An 18,709-nucleotide genomic window follows, 5' to 3' on the forward strand; every position below is an offset into this window, starting at 1 on the left:
GCCTTTTCTGTCTCAGAAAATAATGGGGGAAGAGTAAGAGAGATGGAAATTATACATCTGAAACTGAAAATGCTTTATGTCATGAGGCATAAAAAGAGATGCAGTAAAAACAACTACAACCTCTCAAACAGTCCACAGGTTTCTTTTTTTTGCTTTATTTATTTATTTATTTGATTTCTATAGCATTTTAGTTTCTGATGTATAATTTCCACCTTTCTTACTCTTCCCCCATTATTTTCTGAGACAGAAAAGGCATCTCCATGGACAGGCCCGTACAGTCAAGATGCGCAACACGGGACGGTCACTCCCCATCATTCCTCCCCGTTGGCTATGCCTGGAAACCGGGATTCTGAATTTCACATGCTATATTTAAAAATGCAAGTATGACTTGTTCTCTCTTATTTTGACATTAAGTCCAGTCGTGTCCGACTCTAGGGGGCGGTGCTCATCTCCGTTTCAAGCCGAAGAGCCGGCGTTTGTCCGTAGACAGTTCCTCTGTGGTCATGTGGCCGGCATGACTACACGGAACGCCGTTACCTGCCCACCAAAGCGGCACCTATTAATCTATTCACATTGGCATGTTTTCGAACTGCTAGGTTGGCAGGAGCTGGGACTAGCAACGGGAGCTCACCCCGTCACGCGGATTCAAACCGCCGACCTTCCGATCGGCAAGCTCAGCAGCTCAGCGGTTTAACCCGCAGCGCCACCGCGTCCCTTATTCTCTCTTATTTACTGGACTATATTTCAAAAGTAATGACAATATGGGTGCACACATGCTTTCTTACGGGCTCACGTATTTGCTGGGGGGGCCCACAAAATCCTCTTCATTTGGAGGCCACTCCCTTCGTGTTCCTCTTCTCATCGACAAAAGGCTGGCATGAGAAATGAGCAGTTCTTCCCCTGGATAGCAACTCTTTGCTATATGATGGAACAATGATTGCTGAAAAACATTTGTGGAGGGGTCAGGTAAGGGTGAGATTTTTTAAAAAAAAGTTCTGCATGCGAATCCTCAGATCAATACAGATTTTTTCTGACAAATCCAGCGAAACTCCGCACTGCACAGGTCAGACTGGATTCCCTTCTTTGTCAGAGCACCACAGTTAGTCCCTGAGGGTTGAGATCTATGAAGGGAAAGAGAAAGGCCCTTTCAGTGCAGGAAGGATGCTAAGCAGGAGCCAACTGGTCCCTCAACAAAGACTCCTGCCTTCTGCAGCCCTCCCTCTCCCTCTCTGTCTTTCTGTCCCTCCCTTCCTCTCCCTCTCTGTCTTTCTGTCCCTCCCTTCCTCTCCCTCTCTGTCTTTCTGTCCCTCCCTTCCTCTCTCCTTCTCTCTCCCTCTCTGTCTTTCTGTCTCTCCTTCTCTCTCCCTCTCCCTCTGTCTTTCTGTCTCTCCCTCCCTCTCCCTCTCTGTCTTTCTGTCTCTCCCTCCCTCTCTCCTTCTCTCTCCCTCTCCCTCTCTGTCTTTCTGTCTCTCCCTCCCTCTCTCCTTCTCTCTCCTACTCCCTCTCTGTCTTTCTGTCTCTCCCTCCCTCTCTCCTTCCCTCTCCCTGTCCCTCTCTGTCTTTCTGTCCCTCCCTTCCTCTCCCTCTCTGTCTTTCTGTTTCTCCCTCCCTCTCTCCTTCTCTCTCCCTCTCCCTCTCTGTCTTTCTGTCTCTCCTTCTCTCTCCCTCTCCCTCTGTCTTTCTGTCTCTCCCTCCCTCTCCCTCTCTGTCTTTCTGTCTCTCCCTCCCTCTCTCCTTCTCTCTCCCTCTCCCTCTCTGTCTTTCTGTTTCTCCCTCCCTCTCTCCTTCTCTCTCCCTCTCCCTCTGTCTTTCTGTCTCTCCCTCCCTCTCCCTCTCTGTCTTTCTGTCTCTCCCTCCCTCTCTCCTTCTCTCTCCCTCTCCCTCTCTGTCTTTCTGTCTCTCCCTCCTTCTCTCTCCCTCTCCCTCTCTGTCTTTCTGTCTCTCCCTCCCTCTCCCTCTCCCTCTCTGTCTTTCTGTCTCTCCCTCCTTCTCTCTCCCTCTCCCTCTCTGTCTTTCTGTCTCTCCCTCCCTCTCTCCTTCCCTCTCCCTCTCCCTCTCTGTCTTTCTGTCCCTCCCTTCCTCTCCCTCTCTGTCTTTCTGTTTCTCCCTCCCTCTCTCCTTCTCTCTCCCTCTCCCTCTCTGTCTTTCTGTCTCTCCTTCTCTCTCCCTCTCCCTCTGTCTTTCTGTCTCTCCCTCCCTCTCCCTCCCTCTCCCTCTCTGTCTTTCTGTCTCTCCCTCCCTCTCTCCTTCTCTCTCCCTCTCCCTCTCTGTCTTTCTGTCTCTCCCTCCTTCTCTCTCCCTCTCCCTCTCTGTCTTTCTGTCTCTCCCTCCCTCTCCCTCTCCCTCTCTGTCTTTCTGTCTCTCCCTCCTTCTCTCTCCCTCTCCCTCTCTGTCTTTCTGTCTCTCCCTCCCTCTCCCTCTCGCTCTCTGTCTTTCTGTCTCTCCCTCCCTCTCTCCTTCTCTCTCCCTCTCCCTCTCTCTTTCTGTCCCTCCCTCTCTCCTTCTCTCTCCCTCTCCCTCTGTCTTTTTGTCTCTCCCTCCCTCTCCCTCTCTGTCTTTCTGTCTCTCCCTCCCTCTCTCCTTCTCTCTCCCTCTCCCTCTCTGTCTTTCTGTCTCTCCCTCCCTCTCCTTCCCTCTCCCTCTCTGTCTTTCTGTCTTTCCCTCCCTCTCTCCTTCCCTCTCCCTCTCCCTCTCTGTCTTTCTGTCTCTCCCTCCCTCTCGCTCTCTGTCTTTCTGTCTCTCCCTCCCTCTCTCCTTCTCTCTCCCTCTCCCTCTCTGTCTTTCTGTCTCTCCCTCCTTCTCTCTCCCTCTCCCTCTCTGTCTTTCTGTCTCTCCCTCCCTCTCCCTCTCGCTCTCTGTCTTTCTGTCTCTCCCTCCCTCTCTCCTTCTCTCTCCCTCTCCCTCTCTCTTTCTGTCCCTCCCTCTCTCCTTCTCTCTCCCTCTCCCTCTGTCTTTTTGTCTCTCCCTCCCTCTCCCTCTCTGTCTTTCTGTCTCTCCCTCCCTCTCTCCTTCTCTCTCCCTCTCCCTCTCTGTCTTTCTGTCTCTCCCTCCCTCTCCTTCCCTCTCCCTGTCTTTCTGTCTCTCCCTCCCTCCCTCCCTCTCCCTCTCTGTCTTTCTGTCTTTCCCTCCCTCTCTCCTTCCCTCTCCCTCTCCCTCTCTGTCTTTCTGTCTCTCCCTCCCTCTCGCTCTCTGTCTTTCTGTCTCTCCCTCCCTCTCTCCTTCTCTCTCCCTCTCCCTCTCTGTCTTCCTGTCTCTCCCTCCCTCTCTCCTTCTCTCTCCCTCTCCCTCTGTCTTTCTGTCTCTCCCTCCCTCCTTCCCTCTCCCTCTCTGTCTTTCTGTCTCTCCCTCCCTCTCTCCTTCTCTCTCCCTCTCCCTCTCTGACTTTCTGTCTGTCCCTGGGGGTTGTAGGGCAGGTTATACGATTGAGGTGGTGACGGGTAGGGGATGTTATGGTGGGTGCTGGAGGGCGGGCCATCTTCGGGGAAGACGCCCTCGGTGTTTGTTACTGGTGGCGTGTTCTGGCCCTCTGTGCTCAGACCCAGGCCCTGGTCAGCAGATTAATAGGGGCCCTGGACTCCAGCTGCTGCTACTTAATGCCAGGTCTGTTAACCAGAAAGCCCCCCTCATACGTGATTTGATCACTGAGGAGGGGGTAGTCCTGGCATCTATTACTGAAACCTGGCTGGGCCCTGAAGGGGGGTGCCCCTTTTGGAAATGTGCCCGACCGGGTTTACTGTATTGCACCAGCCGAGATCCCAGGGCAGGGGAGGAGTGGTGGCAGTTGTCATCAGAGAGTCTCCAGTGGCCTTCAGGGGCCCATCTCCACAAGTGGCTGGCTGTGAGACCCTGTTCTTCAAGTTGGGTTCCCGAGAACAGTTGGGAGTGTTGCTGCTGTACCAGCCTCCCTGCTGCGTAGCAAACCCCCTGTCCGAGCTGCTGGAGGCCGTCTTGGGGTTGGCAGTGGAGTTCCCCAGGCTTATGGTTTTGGGGACTTCAATCTGCCGTCCCTGGGGCGTGACTCGGTGGTGGCTCGGGAGTTCATGGCAACCGTGGCAGCCATGGGCCTGTCTCAGATTATTCGGGACCCAACTCGAGACAGTGGTCTCACCCCGGACTTGGTTTTCTTGTTGGAGCAGGGGCAACGTGATCTGAGGGGAGAGTTACAGCTGTCCCCATTGTCATGGTCAGACCACACCCTGGTGGCCCTGAGATTCTCCTATGCTGCCCCCCTCCACAGGGAGGCTGGACCCATTCAATTGGTCCACCCCCGGCGACCGATGGACCCCGTAGGGTTTCAGAGGGAGCTGGGGGTTATACCCGATGATCTGCTGCATGGTCCAGTGGAGGCCCTGGCTGCCGCCTGGAATAGAGAGGTGGCTGGGGCCTTGGACAGGATTGCACCTGTGGGACCTCTCTTACCCCATCGAACCTGTAACTCCCCGTGGTTCATGGAGGAGCTGAGGGTTCTGAAGAGGACTAAGAGACATCTAGAGCACCGGTGGAGGAAGACAAAGACCGAATCTGACCGAACACTAGTTGGAGCCGCTATTAAGGCCTACCTGGTGGCGATAAGAGCGGTGAAGCACCAATACGTCTCCGCCCTTATCGTGTCCGCAGAATGCTGCCTGACGGCCCTGTTTAAAATCACTCGATCCCTTTTGGGGACGGTGGGCCAGGTGACCCACCTACAGGGCCGTGCAGAGGAGTTTCAGAGCATCTGCAGCATAAAATCGCTCGGATCCGCTCTACGCTAGACTCCAAGCATGAGGCATGGTCCGTGGAGATACCAAGGGAACGGACTTACCTAGTTATCTGGGAACAGTTTGATCCTGTTGGACCCGAGGAAGTGGACAGGATCCTCTGGACAGTAAATGCCACCACATGCCTGCTAGACCCATGTCCCTCCTGGATGGTGAAAGCTGCTCAGGAGGTGTCATGTGGATGGGTCCAGGCAATGGTTAATACATCCTTGAGGGAGAGGCTGTTTTCATCTGTCTTTAAGGAGGTGTTGGTACAACCCCTCCTCAAGAAACCATTGCTGGACCCTACTATATTGGACAATTTTCCTCCAGTCTCCCACCTTCCGTTTTTGGGGAAAGTGGTCAAGAAAGTGGTGGCATTACAGCTCCAGAGGGTTCTGGGTCAAATGGATTATCTAGACCCCTTTCAGTCAGGATTCAGGCCCGGATATGGGACAGAAACGGCATTGGTCACACTTATGGATGATCTCTGGCGGGAGCGGGATGGAGGCAGTGCATCCATCCTTGCTCTCCTTGACCTCTCAGCTGCTTTCAATACCATCGACCATGGTATCCTTTTGGGACGGCTCAGGGAGTTGGGGGTGGGTGGCGTAGTTCTGCGCTGGTTGACCTCCTTCCTCCAGGGCCGGTCCCAGTCGGTGGTGATAGGAGAGGAGAGATCCGACCCTCGACCCCTCCATTGTGGGGTGCCGCAGGGTTTGGTTCTCTCTCCTCTCTTGTTTAACATCTACATGAAACCACTGGGTGAGATCATCCGTCACCACGGGTTGAGGTAGCATCAGTATGCTGATGATACCCAATTATACATCTCTATCCCGGGTGAGGTAAGTGATGTAGTGACTGCCCTTTCTCAGTGCCTGGGGGCTGTGGGGGTCTGGATGGGGAACAACAGGCTTCGGCTGAACCCTGGTAAGACGGAGTGGCTGTGGATTGATGGTGCTTCATCTTCCGGGAAATTGTCATCCTTAGTTCTGGATGGGGTTGCACTGCCCCAGACAGACTCAGTGCGTAATCTGGGGGTTCTCCTGGACTCACAACTCCTGCTTAAAGAGCAGGTGGCAGTCGTTTCCAGGAGGGCCTTTGCGCAATTTCGGGTTGTGCACCAGTTATGCCCGTTCCTGGACCGAGAAGCTTTCCGAACAGTCACTCACACCCTGGTTATCTCCCATATAGACTACTGCAATGTGCTCTACGTGGGGCTACCCTTGAAGAGTATCCGGAAGCTTCAGCTGGTCCAGAATGCAGGGCTATTTTTGGTGCCCCTAGGTCGGCACATATAACACCGTTGCTGCACAAGCTGCACTGGGTGCCAGTTTCCTTCCGGGTCCAATTCAAGGTGTTGGTTATTACCTTAAAGCCCTACATGGCATGGGGCCAGGTTACCTGAGGGACCATCTCATCCCCATTACATCGGCCCACCCCACCCAATCATCCAGAGAGGGCATGTTGCGGACCCCGTCCATAAGAGAATTTCACTTGGCAGGGTCCAGGAAACGGGCCTTCTCTGAAGTGGCCCCCGCCCTTTGGAATATCTTGCCCCCGGAGGTGAAGCAGGCCCCCTCACTCCTGACCTTCTGGAAGGGCCTGAAGACCTGGTTCTGCCGTCTCGCCTGGGGTGGGAAAGTGAATAACCATTCTTGGGGGTGGCTTGCACCCTAGAGGCCCTCCCACCAGCCTGGATTTTATACCTTTCTTGGATTCTATTTATTTACTGTCATGAGTAAGGATGGCGAGCAGGGGGCTCCCATCCAGGCTGTAAAGCGCATGCGTAGCACTGAGGAATTAGGTAGCCATTCCAAGAGACACAGATCGGGACCGCCTTAACCTTTGGGGGTTATATGTCTGGGTTTTTCCCACGCTTCTTCAGTTTGTTAGGATTTTCTGTTATGTAGCAGTAATAAAACACTAGAGACCTGTTCCTTGTCTCAGCATGGTTCCTGGCTGTTAGGACATCAATCCTAACAAACTCCTACTCCCATCGAAAGAGGGAGGAACAAGAATTTAAGGAGAGCCATTTGGAAATGTCTTCAGAAAACCAAGAAATTCGGCTCGCCATCCAACAATTGGCAACAGCCCTGCAACAACTCCAACAACAGGTAAATCTACAGGTTAACACATTACAGGCTGCCATGCTACAGCAGTTACAACAACCAGTTCCGATTAACCCACAACCGGCGCCAGCAGCAGCAGCAGCAGCATGCCCGCCAATAGTCTTGAGATCCCAGGGCAGTCTACCAGAGAAATTTGGAGGAGAAGCAGGACAGTTGAGAACCTTTCTCACACAGTGCACAATGTTTTTCGACAGCAGACCGGCAGAGTTTCCCACAGACAGAACCAGAGTCACCTTCATCCTAAGCCTGCTAAAGGGACCAGCAGCCAAATGGGCTATTCCCATGGTGGAGAACAACGACCCGATTCTCAACGACTACCAGAACTTTTTGGCAGGGTTCCGAGCACACTTTGACAACCCGATCAGAGGTGTCACTGCCAGCTGGGAAATTCAGAAGCTCAAGCAAGGTAACAAGAGGGTGGGAATCTACGTTGATGATTTCAAGTTGTTAGCAGGAGATCTGGACTGGAATGAGAGTGCATTAAAAGACCAATTCAAACAGGGGCTGGATGAAGAAATTAAGAATGAATTCGTGCGCCAGGGAACACCAGCTAACCTAGAAGCCTTATATCAGTTTTCTGTGGTCATAGATGCCAGGCTAGAAGAGCTCAGACAGATGCAGCCAGGGAGAAACAGGGCCCTCAGAGCATTTCCAGGATTTCCAGCTCTCTCTGTAGCATCCACTCACTCAGGACCAGAGGAGCCGATGCAGATCGGGGCGAGCAGGAGGCTTATTTCCGAGGCTGAGAGGCAGAGAAGGAGAGAGAGAGCCCTCTGTTTCTACTGCGGAGCCCAGGGGCACATGGTGAGAGCTTGCCCAGTGAGAAGCCAAGCAACTTCAGTAAGACCCCCAGGGCAAGCAGCTGAAACAAGAGCCATCTCCGCCTCTGTTTCCAACCAGGGAAACTCCGTTGGTCTCCCTCCACAGAGCTCAGCAGGGAGACCATCAGTCAATTAAGGAGGGCTCATTCCGAGGATTCCAGGCAATCCTTTTACTACTTACTAGTAATAATGCACGTCAACCCAGAGCACCAGGTCAAGCTAGAGGCCATCGTGGATTCCGGAGCTTCAACCAATTTTATTGATGTGCAGACCGTACAAGACTTCAACATCCCGACCATAGAATTGCCATGTCCCATAGAAGTGGAGACCATTGACGGCCAGCCCCTTAAGGCAGGGCCGATTAGAAGGCTCACAGAACCGGTGCAACTGACAACGGGAGACCATGCTGAGTGGATCCAGCTTTATGTTACTGCATCACTTAATGTGCCTGTAATCCTAGGCACGCCTTGGCTGAGGATCCACAACCCATTGTTGAACTGGACTACGGGAGCAATCTCCTTCCCAGCTAAGGAATGCCAGCACCACAAGATTCAAGCCGCTCTCCACTCTCCAGCAACTAACGCAGTCACGGAAGCAGGGGGGGTCCAGTTGCCAGCCAAGTATGCAGATTTCGCAGACGTTTTCAGTGAACAAGAGGCCACAGCACTACCCCCCCATGGGGACTGTGATTGCACCATTGAGTTGATACCAGGAGCCAGGATTCCAGCAAGGAAACAATATCCCATGTCTCCCAAGGAACTAGCCACCTTACAGGATTACTTGGACTCTAATCTCCAAAAGGGGTTCATCCGACCATCTACTTCCCCAGCGTCTGCTCCTACCTTCTTCGTACCAAAGAAGCCTGACCCGTTGGTACCTGCAACCCAGGAGACACCCATGAGAGTGGTCCACGATTTCAGTTCCCTCAATAAAATCACAAAAAAAGAAACCTATCCTCTGCCCTTAATCTCCGATCTGCTAGATTGCTTACAGAACCTTTTTACCAGGTTGGATCTCAGGAATGCGTACAATCTGATCCGGATGAAAGAGGGGCCTGAATATCTGACTGCCTTCGACACCAGGTTTGGTAAATTTGAGTACCTTGTTTTGCCCTTTGGCTTGTCTAATGCAGGAGCCATATTTTCCAGATTTATGAATCAGATTTTCTCTGATTTACTAGATAAGTATCTGGTCATTTATCTAGATGACATATTAATTTTCTCTGAGGATGCTACAACTCACGTAACCCATGTACGTAATGTCTTACAAAGACTGAGAGAGAACAAGCTGTTTGCCAAGCTAGAGAAGTGTGCCTTTGATTTAACTGAATTACATTTCCTGGGCTATAAAGTATCAACAGAAGGCATATCCATGGATCCTTCTAAGGTCCAGGCAATTCTCTCTTGGCCACCTCCCCGAAATGTTAAAGAAGTACAAAGATATCTAGGATTTTGCAATTTCTACAGGCGGTTCATAAAAAACTTTTGTGACAGGGCTAGACCCCTCACACAGCTTTTGAAGAAAGGATCAAAATTCATTTGGGGGGAGAGAGAGCAAGCAGCCTTCCAAGAATTTAAGCAACGCTTTGCATCCCAGCCACTGTTAAGACACCCTGATCCTACGAAGCAATTCATAATGCATTCAGATGCTTCAGATATTGCCATTGGGGCAGTGTTATTGCACTATACAAACAAAACCGAGAATACATTGCTTCCGTGTGCCTTTTTTTCACGCATGCTCTCACCAGCAGAGAGAAACTATGATGTTTTTATCAAGGAGTTGCTGGCAATTAAAGCAGCATTCCAAGAGTGGAGGCACTGGCTAGAAGGTGCAGCCTTTCCTGTGAAAGTTTGCACCGATCACAAGAATTTACAGTTTCTACAAAACACCAGATCCCTCACCCCACGCCAGATCAGATGGAGCCAGTTTTTCTCCCGTTTCAATTTTGTTATTTCTTATGTTCCTGGGGCACAAAACCGTTTGGCAGATGCCCTGTCTCGATCCATTCAGGCAACCCCCGCCACTCACCAGGAGGTACAGGCTACTATATTACAACCTCACAACTTTGATCAGTCTATGAGGGGGAACCAAACAGAGATTTTAGCAGCAGGCAGACAAGCAGAGGACCTATTTACAAGAGTCAGAGCTCAGCAGCAACAGGACCCGTATGCCAGGGCCAGGATGGATGACCTCCAGAGGGGCCCGCAAGACACTGCCCCCCCATTCAATGTGGAGGCAGGAATCCTCTGGCATAGTGGGCGATTATATATTCCCCCTTCATTGAGGGAAGAAGTACTGAGACTTTGCCATGACCACCAAACGGCAGGCCGCGGAGGTGTTTTCAAAACTCTCCATAGAGCTCTGAGAGACTACTGATGGCCTAAGATGACTGCAGACATAAAGGGTTATGTTGCTTCTTGTCACACCTGCAGACGAGCTAAGCCTCTCCCAGGGAAGCCCACAGGACTCTTGCAACCCCTACCCACCCCCAGTAGGCCTTGGGATACAATCTCCATGGATTTCATCACTGATTTACCCCCGGTCCAGGGGCTGACGTCCATACTGGTGGTGGTGGACCTTTTCACAAAGATGGCACATTTTATTCCTTGCAAGGGCCTCCCATCTGCACCAGCCACAGCGCAGTTGTTCATGGACCATGTTTTTAGGTATAGAGGCATGGTGAATCACTTGGTGAGTGACAGGGGCCCACAGTTCACTCCCAGGTTCTGGAGGGCCCTTTTCCAGTCATTAGGGGTCCAGATCCACCTGTCATCAGCGCATCATCCTGCTAGTAATGGGCAAGCCGAGAAAATTAACCAATGGTTACAGCAGTATCTCAGGTGTTACACCACTTATCAGCAAGACAACCCATGGCAGAATTTACATATAATAATTCTGTGCAATCCTCGACCAAGATGTCCCCTTTCCAAGCACTCTACGGGGTTAACCCTCGGGTGTTGCCCACCTCCTCCCAGCAAGGAACGGTTCCAGCCACGGCTGATTTTCTTAAAGAGCAACAAGCTGCGGCTGGAGTTGTTAAAGGAGCAGCTGAACAGGGCAAAGAGTGCTTACAAGAGAGCTGCAGATGCTCACAGACAAGAGGGGCCAGCGATTGAGGTAGGAGACAAAGTGTGGCTCTCTACCAAGTTTTTGACCTCTACCAGACCCTCCAAGAAATTGGACTCTAAGTTTGTGGGCCCTTTCACTGTGGCGCAGCAGATAAATCCAGTGGCTTATTGTTTACAGCTACCAGCATCCATGAAAGTCCATCCAGTGTTTCACAGAGCCTTGCTAGCCAAAGACCCTCCCCCAAGTGCCTTACGATCGCAACTGCCCCCCCACCTCCAGTAATTGTGGAGGGGGAGGAGGAATATGAAGTTGAGGAAATTCTGGACTCTAGGAGGAGGGGAAGGGGCATCCAATATTTCATACACTGGAAAGGGTACCCTGAGGAAGAGTGCACGTGGGAGAATGCCAGAGATGTACATGCTCCAGCACTGGTTCATCGGTTCCATCAGCTTTTCCCTCACAAACCCAAGCCTCGCACTGTACCAGAGACTCCTCACTTGGATGAGCAGGCAGAGGAATCCCAAGCAGCGGAGTTCATAAGTTTGCACCTTCCACCCCCGCCTGAAGCCTTGACTCCAGTTACAGAGGAGGGGGGGGGGGCTGCAGCCCTCCACCTCAGGTGTGCATTTCCCAGGGGGGAGGGGGGACGACTCTTCTAATTATCTAGCTATTTTCCAGCAGCAGCCACCTGGGCCAGAAGCGTTATCAGACCTGGAGAGCAGCACTGGTTCGTCCTTGGAGGAGTTTTCCTTTGAAGACTTTCCATCGTTGCCCAGTTCCCATGGGACCTTAGAAGGAGACGTCGAATCTTATCAAGCCTCTGGAGGGGAGGGGGCTGAAATGGAATGTGAATCTGGAGGGGAGGGTGATGTCATGAGTAAGGATGGCGAGCAGGAGGGGGCCTCTATCCAGGCTGTAAAGCACATGCGTAGCACTGATGAATTAGGTAGCCATTCCAAGAGACACAGATCGGGACCGCCTTAACCTTTGGGGTTTATATGTCTGGGTTTTTCCCACGCTTCTTCAGTTTGTTAGGATTTTCTGTTATGTAGCAGTAATAAAACACTAGAGACCTGTTCCTTGTCTCAGCGTGGTTCCTGGCTGTTAGGACATTTACTGTATTTTATTATAACTGTTTTTATGAGATTTTAATGTTCATATTTTGCGCTGGATTTTACTGTAAACCGCCCAGAGTCCCTCTTTTGGGGGAGATAGGCGGTGGCTAAATTTGAGTAATAAATTAATTAAATAAATAAATAAATTTGATGAAGACACTTGATTTGAAGGCCATTTGATCAGATCTCTAAATCCCTCCACCCAAACCAATTGTCAAATCAGCCTGATTTGATGACTTGGTTGCTTTTCAAACAAGCATTCTTTTCCAAAGGCAGTTGAGTCAACCTTTGAATTAAGGATCTGAACCAGATCAGGGGAGGGTCGATACCCCACTCGTACCGTACATGTGAACATTTATTTGCCATTTCACCGTGACCTCGTTCATACCTTACTGAAACTGACTTTGCGGAGAAAAAGCAAACTGCAATTGTGAATTGTTGCTTTTATGACCAACTGGGCTGGGATCCTCCTCCCTGTGGGGTGCCACAGGGTTCGGTTCTCTCTCCTCTCCTATTCAACATCTACATGAAACTGCTGGGTGAGATCATCCGTCACCATGGGATGAGGTATGCTGATGATACTCAACTGTATATCTCCATCCCAGGTGAAGTAAGTGATGCTGTGACTGCCCTCTCCAGGTGCCTGGAGGCTGTGGGGGCCTGGATGGGGAACAACAGGCTTCGACTGAACCCTGGTAAGACGGAGTGGCTGTGGGTTAAGGGCTCTTCCGTATCTGGGACTTTGTCATCTTTGGTTCTGATGGGGTTGCACTGCCCCAGAGAGACCTGGTGCGTAACTTGGGGGTCCTCTTGGACTCACGGCTTCTGCTCGAAGAGCAGGTGGCAGCTGTGGCCAGGAGGGCCTTTGCGCAGCTTCGTGTTGTGTGCCAGTTACACCCCTTCCTGGATTGGGAGGCCCTTCGAATGCTCACTCATGCCCTCGTTATCTCCCATATTGACTACTGCAATGCTCTCTACATGGGGCTACCCTTGAAGAGTATCCGGAAGCTTCAGCTGGTCCAAAATGCAGCCACGCGGGCTATTTGTGGCGCCCCTAGAAGGGTGCATACAACACCTTTGCTACGTGAGCTGCACTGGGTACCAGTTTGCTTCCAGGCGTGATTCAAGGTGCAGGCCCTTAACTATAAACCCTCCACGGTAGAGGGACCACCCGTCTCCCATTGTATCTCCCTAGCCGATTCGTTCTAGCAGGGTTCTCACACTCCGGTCTCGTTCAATTAGACCATGCCATCTATTGGGACCCTGGAAGCAGGCCTTTCTGTAGCAATGCCCACCCTCTGGAATAAGAGTCCCCTGTGATCCAGACGGCTCCCACCCTGTTCGGGTTTCAAAGGGGCTTGAAGACCTGGCTCTTCTCCCAGGTCGGCGAGGATGAGCGAAGCCCGCTTGGGTTTTGTGGGTTGGTTTCCTTTTTTCCTTCCTGTCCAGTTCTTGCCATCTTTTATTCTTTTCGTTTTGCCCCTTGTTATATTTTTTAAAAACAGCTTCTCACACCAGCAGATAGCCACAAATAATGGAATAAAACCTTGGATCCTGTCTTGGGCAAAGCTTTTTCACAGCTCTAATGAAGTGGTCCTTCTCTGATGAAGTGAAAGCTGACCATATAACCTCTTTAAGATGCTTCTAGACTCTGTAGTGGCTCTAGATATCTATGTTATCTGTACTTCTCTGTTTCTGTTTTCTGTTTTACTTTTTTTTCTGCAAAAAACACTACATTACAGAAGTTTTCTTCCATGGGTATTCGAATACTCACAATGTGTGGTTTAATGGAGAGCCGTCGATCCACATCCACTTCTTCTCTGGCAGGTTGACTTTGAGTCCAATCCATATTTTTGTAGACGTTATTGCGTCCTGGATGAATTTCTATAAAAGACAAATAAATTTTCATTACAAGAATGAAAGAATCCCAATCCATGTCCCATTACTGAGGTTGTTAGGTTTCCCCAAATGAAGTGCCTATCCCAAAAGGTCTCTGACTTCCTGCCAGCTGTGCCTTTGATGCTGTGGGGAAGCTTAGCAGGTGAATTTTGCCCCTCCTGCTTATCCTTCAGGTGGAAAAGCAGGTGGTGGCTGTTGAGGCAGGTGGCTGTTAAGGATCATAAAAGGAGGCAGGTGGCTGTTAAGGATCATAAAAGGAGGCAGGTGGCTGTTAAGCTTCAGAGTAGGATCAATAGGGACAACCTTGAGAGAAGGCCCCTATACCCACCTGGGTCATGCCACTTTGTTTGAAATGCCACCTGCAGCCTGCTGTTGAATGCTATCCCAGCCACTGAAGTCCTTGTGTTCAACATTAAAATGGAGTAAGAAAGATGTGGATTCTTCCCCTGCAAGAAATCCTTTTACCTGCTCTCCTGTATTAGAAATCACTAGTAGCTGAGATCTTCTTGCCAAACAGTCCCCGTAGCTTTGGTTCCAGGTCCAGATGGTATTAGAAAACCAGTAGCATTTGTCATCACGCAGAAGCCATGTCACAGGGCACATCCTGCAGGATCGATTCTCTGAGAAGGAAAACAAATCTTATTTTTAAAAAAATTATCTTTGTAATCAACTCAATGGGTATCTTTCAAGCTCTTTAATGTCACTTTGAAAGATAAGGAGAGGATCCCATTTAAAATGCGATAATTTCTATTGGCTCATTCAGTCATTCAATGTCAAGCTGACTTTGCACAGGTTTACATTTTCAAGTATGAAATCACTAAGCTCATTTACAACTGCCGGGCAATTCAAATAGACCACCGACTCACCACGGGGAAGCAGCTTCACTAGTTCCAGGGAAGGGGTCCGAGGCCCGTGGCTTAGCGTGCTTGCAGGCACGGGGATCCCTCACCACTGGGGATGCTGTGTGGGACTGGAAGGGCAGTTTCAGCCCTGGAGATTTCCCCCGTGTCATCTTCACAGTCCTCGACTCACAACTGCATCAACACAGCCATGAGATCTCTCTCCCTCTCTCTCGGTTTCTAGCTTCCTGTGTGGTGGCTCAGTGAAAGCTTAGCAGTTCTTCGCTGCCTAATGGTTAGTGGATCCCAGCCCACTTGAAGTAGATGGTGTGTAGTCCTGAGAAAGGGGCAGCACGTGCACAAACAGCAGTTTGGATTCAGGGAGAAAACAGAAATAGGGTGATGATGGCAGAAAAGGTACCAGAAATATTGGGGGATGATGATTTCTGGGAAATTATAATATGGGCCCCTTTGGAAAGTTTGAGCCAAAACCAGAAGGAGTTTACCTGGAGATGCATTTGCAGCCTCACACAAATGTTGTCTCAGGAAAGATCTGAATGTTTTTGATTGGCTATTTGTTTTGCTTTCATCCTGATTGTATTGATGCATGTCTGAAATGCACAAGGGTGCTTCAGTCATTTTCTTAGGGTTTTCTGGGTTTCTCTCTAGCGCTGTTGAGGAATTGCGGCCCAGGCCTATGAAGCAATGAATCAGAATTGGTAGTTACATATTTTCATCAGACATTTTTGCAGGTTTTTGTGAGGAAATTGCACCCAGACCTTTGAAGGAATGAGTCAGAATCCACATACTACATGGGTAAAGCTAAACACTGTCAACGACAGCATTGGGGGCAGGAAAGAAATCCATCTGGATTTTCCCAAGGATCCATAATATCTTTGGGGCAATACTGACCCTCTGCTTAGTACCTTTTACTATACCAAGTAGCTGTGGGTGTTTGGACTGCCCAGATCTGAGCATATTCCAATGTTGACCTTGGATGGGGTTGCACTTCCCCATTCAAGGATGGTGTGCAATCTGGTGCTTTTCCTGGACTCACAGTTCCTGCTTGATGAGCAGGTGGCAGCTGTGGCCAGGAAGGCTTTTGCCCAGCTTTATCTGGTGTGCCACTTGCTCCCTTTCCTAGATCGGGGGGCCCTTCAGACACTCACTCATGCCCTGGTCACCTCACAGCTTGACTAGTAACATGCACTCTACCAATTGAAGTGAATATTTGTAGCTCAGGGTTGAACTGTGGAGTCCTTGGTGCTCTCTGAGCCTTGTTGTTTTCTTGCAGACATTTCATTGCCAGACTAGGCAACATCTTCAGTGCAAAGAGAGAGTGGGCCTTGCTCTCAGTTTATACACCGTGGCTCGCCCTGCTTGTGTTGGTGGGGGTGTTGTTCTCTCCTTGGGAGCTCTTTGATTGGGCTGTTGTTTGCCAGAAAAAAGAAAAAGATCATCTGCACAGCATCTTCCAACAAAATGGATACCCGCTCAACTTTATCAAAAAGTGCCTCACCACCCAACCCACTACAACCCAACCAATGGAAACCATGAAAAGGATAACACTGCCATACATCAGAAACATCTCAGAAACCACCAACAGACTGTTACAACCACACGGCATCACTGTAGCACATAAACCAACTAAAACTCTTCAAAACATATTAAGCAATTCAAAAGACCCAGTAGCCCAAGAAGAAAAAACAGGAGTTATTTACAACATACAGTGCAAAGACTGTAACAGCCACTATGCAGGACAGACAGGCAGAAGACTAGCAGAGCGCATCCACAAACACCAACTAGCAGTCAGAAGACACGATGGAAACTCCTTAATCTCACAACACACGGACAGACTCAACCATAGTTTCAACTGGGAAACTGTGAGCATCCTAAACCAAGCCAAATCCAAAAAGGCCACAGAATTCCTGGAAGCCTGGCACTCAGACCAAGCAGCCGTCAACAGACACATAGAGGTAAACCACATTTACGTACCATTCAAAAGAGACAATAGAAAAGCCAAAAGACCAGGACACTCCCTTGCCAGCAATCAACACCCAGATATGCAAAAATCAACACTAGGATTAACACCAGATGAACCATCGAACAGCACAATACACCCTAATCAAGGAACTATCAACTCAGGCAATCAACCAAGCAGCAAACAATAGCCCAATCAAGGAGCTCCCAAGGAGAGAACAACACCCCCACCAACACAAGCAGGGCAAGCCACGGTGTATAAACTGAGAGCAAGGCTCACTCCCTCTTTGCACTGAAGATGTTGCCCAGTCTGGCAATGAAATGTCTGCAAGAAAAGAACAAGGCTCAGAGAGCACCAAAGGCTCCACAATGCACTCTACGTGTAGCTGTTATTGAAGACCACCCGGAAGCTTCAGCTGGTCCATAATGCAGCAGCACAGGCAGTGATGGGCACGCCTTGGTATGCCCATGTAACTCCTCTGCTTTGTGAGCTGTACTGGTTTGCTTCTGGGTGCAATTCAAGGTGCTGGTCGCCACCTACAAAGCCCTACATGGCATGGGGCGTGGTTACTTGAGGGACTGCCTGTCTCCCATAGTATCTGCCCGATCGTTTGATCTGGCAGGGTTTGCGAGCTCTGGATTCCATCGATTAAACAATGCCACCTGTCAGGGCCCTGGAAGCAGACCTGTCCTATGGAATGAGGTTCCCCCCAAGATTTGAACAACTCCCACCCTACTGGTATTTCAAAGGGCCTTAAAGACCTGGCTCTTCGCCCAGGCCTTCGGCGAGGACAACGGATGTCCCTTTCTTCCCCTTTGTTCCCTTTTGAGTTTCTTTTCCTTGCCATCGTTGTTCTTCTGTCTTGTGCTGTTTTTTTGTGGGAGGTTTTCTATTGTTCTTTGCTTTTAAATGTTTGAACAATTTATCTTTTATTTATTTATCAAATTTATATAGCCGCCCATCTCACAAAAGTGACTCTGAGTAGCGTACAGCCACTGTAAACCTCCCAGAGTCACCAGTAGTCAGGCGGCAAATAAATTTAATAAATTATTATTATCATTATTACTACATCCAAAGACTTTGAAGAATTCAATTTAAATTGAATCTACTTTTAATTTTCTTTATTGGGCCAACTCAAGGCTTAGAAAACGTAGTGCAACTGTTTGAGTTCTCTTAAGCCCTTCGTCCAGCAAAATTCTAAGCAAAGCGAAACAACTGAAAAGAAATTCCTAGCTAATTCCAGAGCAAGCTGTCTGCATTGAGTCATGGTGATAATATGAAATGTGGGAGAAGGTTTCAGTCCAAAAGTTTAAAAATAATTAATGTCCTGATTAGGCAATCAGACAGTCAGTACACTTCATGAATCTCCCCATGATAGAAGGGTGGTGGGTGACAGGCGGGCAGTCCAGGAAGGCATGTGAGAGGCTGGTGCTACCACTCAGAAGCTTCTCTTTGTTATACCACTTTATCTGAATTCCTCTATTGCCTGTATTTGTTCACTTAGATCACCCAGAGAGGCACCCTTGAAGATTCCCCATTGCTAGAAGTTTGTGAACCAGGTAAACGGGAGAAGGTCTTCTCCTGAAAGGCCCATAGGCTGCGGAAGGTACTCCCTGCGGAAGTGCATTTGCATCCACCCCAATATTTATGAACCGGATGAAAACCCATCTCTTTTGCCAGGCTCCGAATTGTAAGTTGAGCTGAGTGATAATGATACCATTTTTAGATTTTCCTAATTTTAATCACGTTTGAATTTTTATGTTTTATAATTTGTATATTGAATTGCTGTGAGATGCCAGGCAAGTTGGATAAACCAAAGGCAGGACATCCATTTAATGAATAAAACAAATAAACAAACTCCTGGCACAGAAAACAGGGCTCTGAAGCCGATTTTAAAACTCAAGTAATTTTACATAGAAGAAATAATAATTTTAACCTTTGATTCTCCCTCTGCCCCATTTTAGATATGCCTATCTTAATTATGCAGCCTTGTCAAAACCACCCGATTATAATACTCACTGAACTCTCCCATCCTTATCGCAACCCCCAGCAAGAAGATGATCCCAGCCCATCCAACCAGCAGCACGATCCAATGCCAGTGACGGAAGAACGGC

The 18,709-nt window shown here is 49.5% G+C and overlaps 1 protein-coding gene across 2 annotated transcripts; it reads right to left on the minus strand.

The window, feature by feature from the left end:
* Positions 1–13,580: 13,580 nt before the first annotated feature.
* Positions 13,581–18,709, minus strand: LOC134492198 (killer cell lectin-like receptor subfamily F member 2). 2 transcript variants are annotated; one of them, XR_010067398.1, is made up of 3 exons: positions 15,121–15,183; positions 14,241–14,395; positions 13,581–13,760 (listed from the first exon to the last, which is right to left on the minus strand). XR_010067398.1 is itself a non-coding variant. In XM_063296387.1 (3 exons), exons 1-3 carry the CDS (start codon positions 18,625–18,627, stop codon positions 13,647–13,649), a joined length of 282 nt encoding a protein of 93 aa, XP_063152457.1. In that variant the 5' UTR covers positions 18,628–18,709; the 3' UTR covers positions 13,581–13,646. The 2 variants fall into 2 exon arrangements, 1 of the variants encoding a protein (XP_063152457.1); XM_063296387.1 differs by lacking the exon at positions 15,121–15,183 and adding an exon at positions 18,615–18,709.

This window comes from Candoia aspera, chromosome 2, assembly GCF_035149785.1.
Source record: "Candoia aspera isolate rCanAsp1 chromosome 2, rCanAsp1.hap2, whole genome shotgun sequence".
In the NCBI taxonomy this organism is placed as follows: Eukaryota; Metazoa; Chordata; class Lepidosauria; order Squamata; family Boidae; genus Candoia; species Candoia aspera.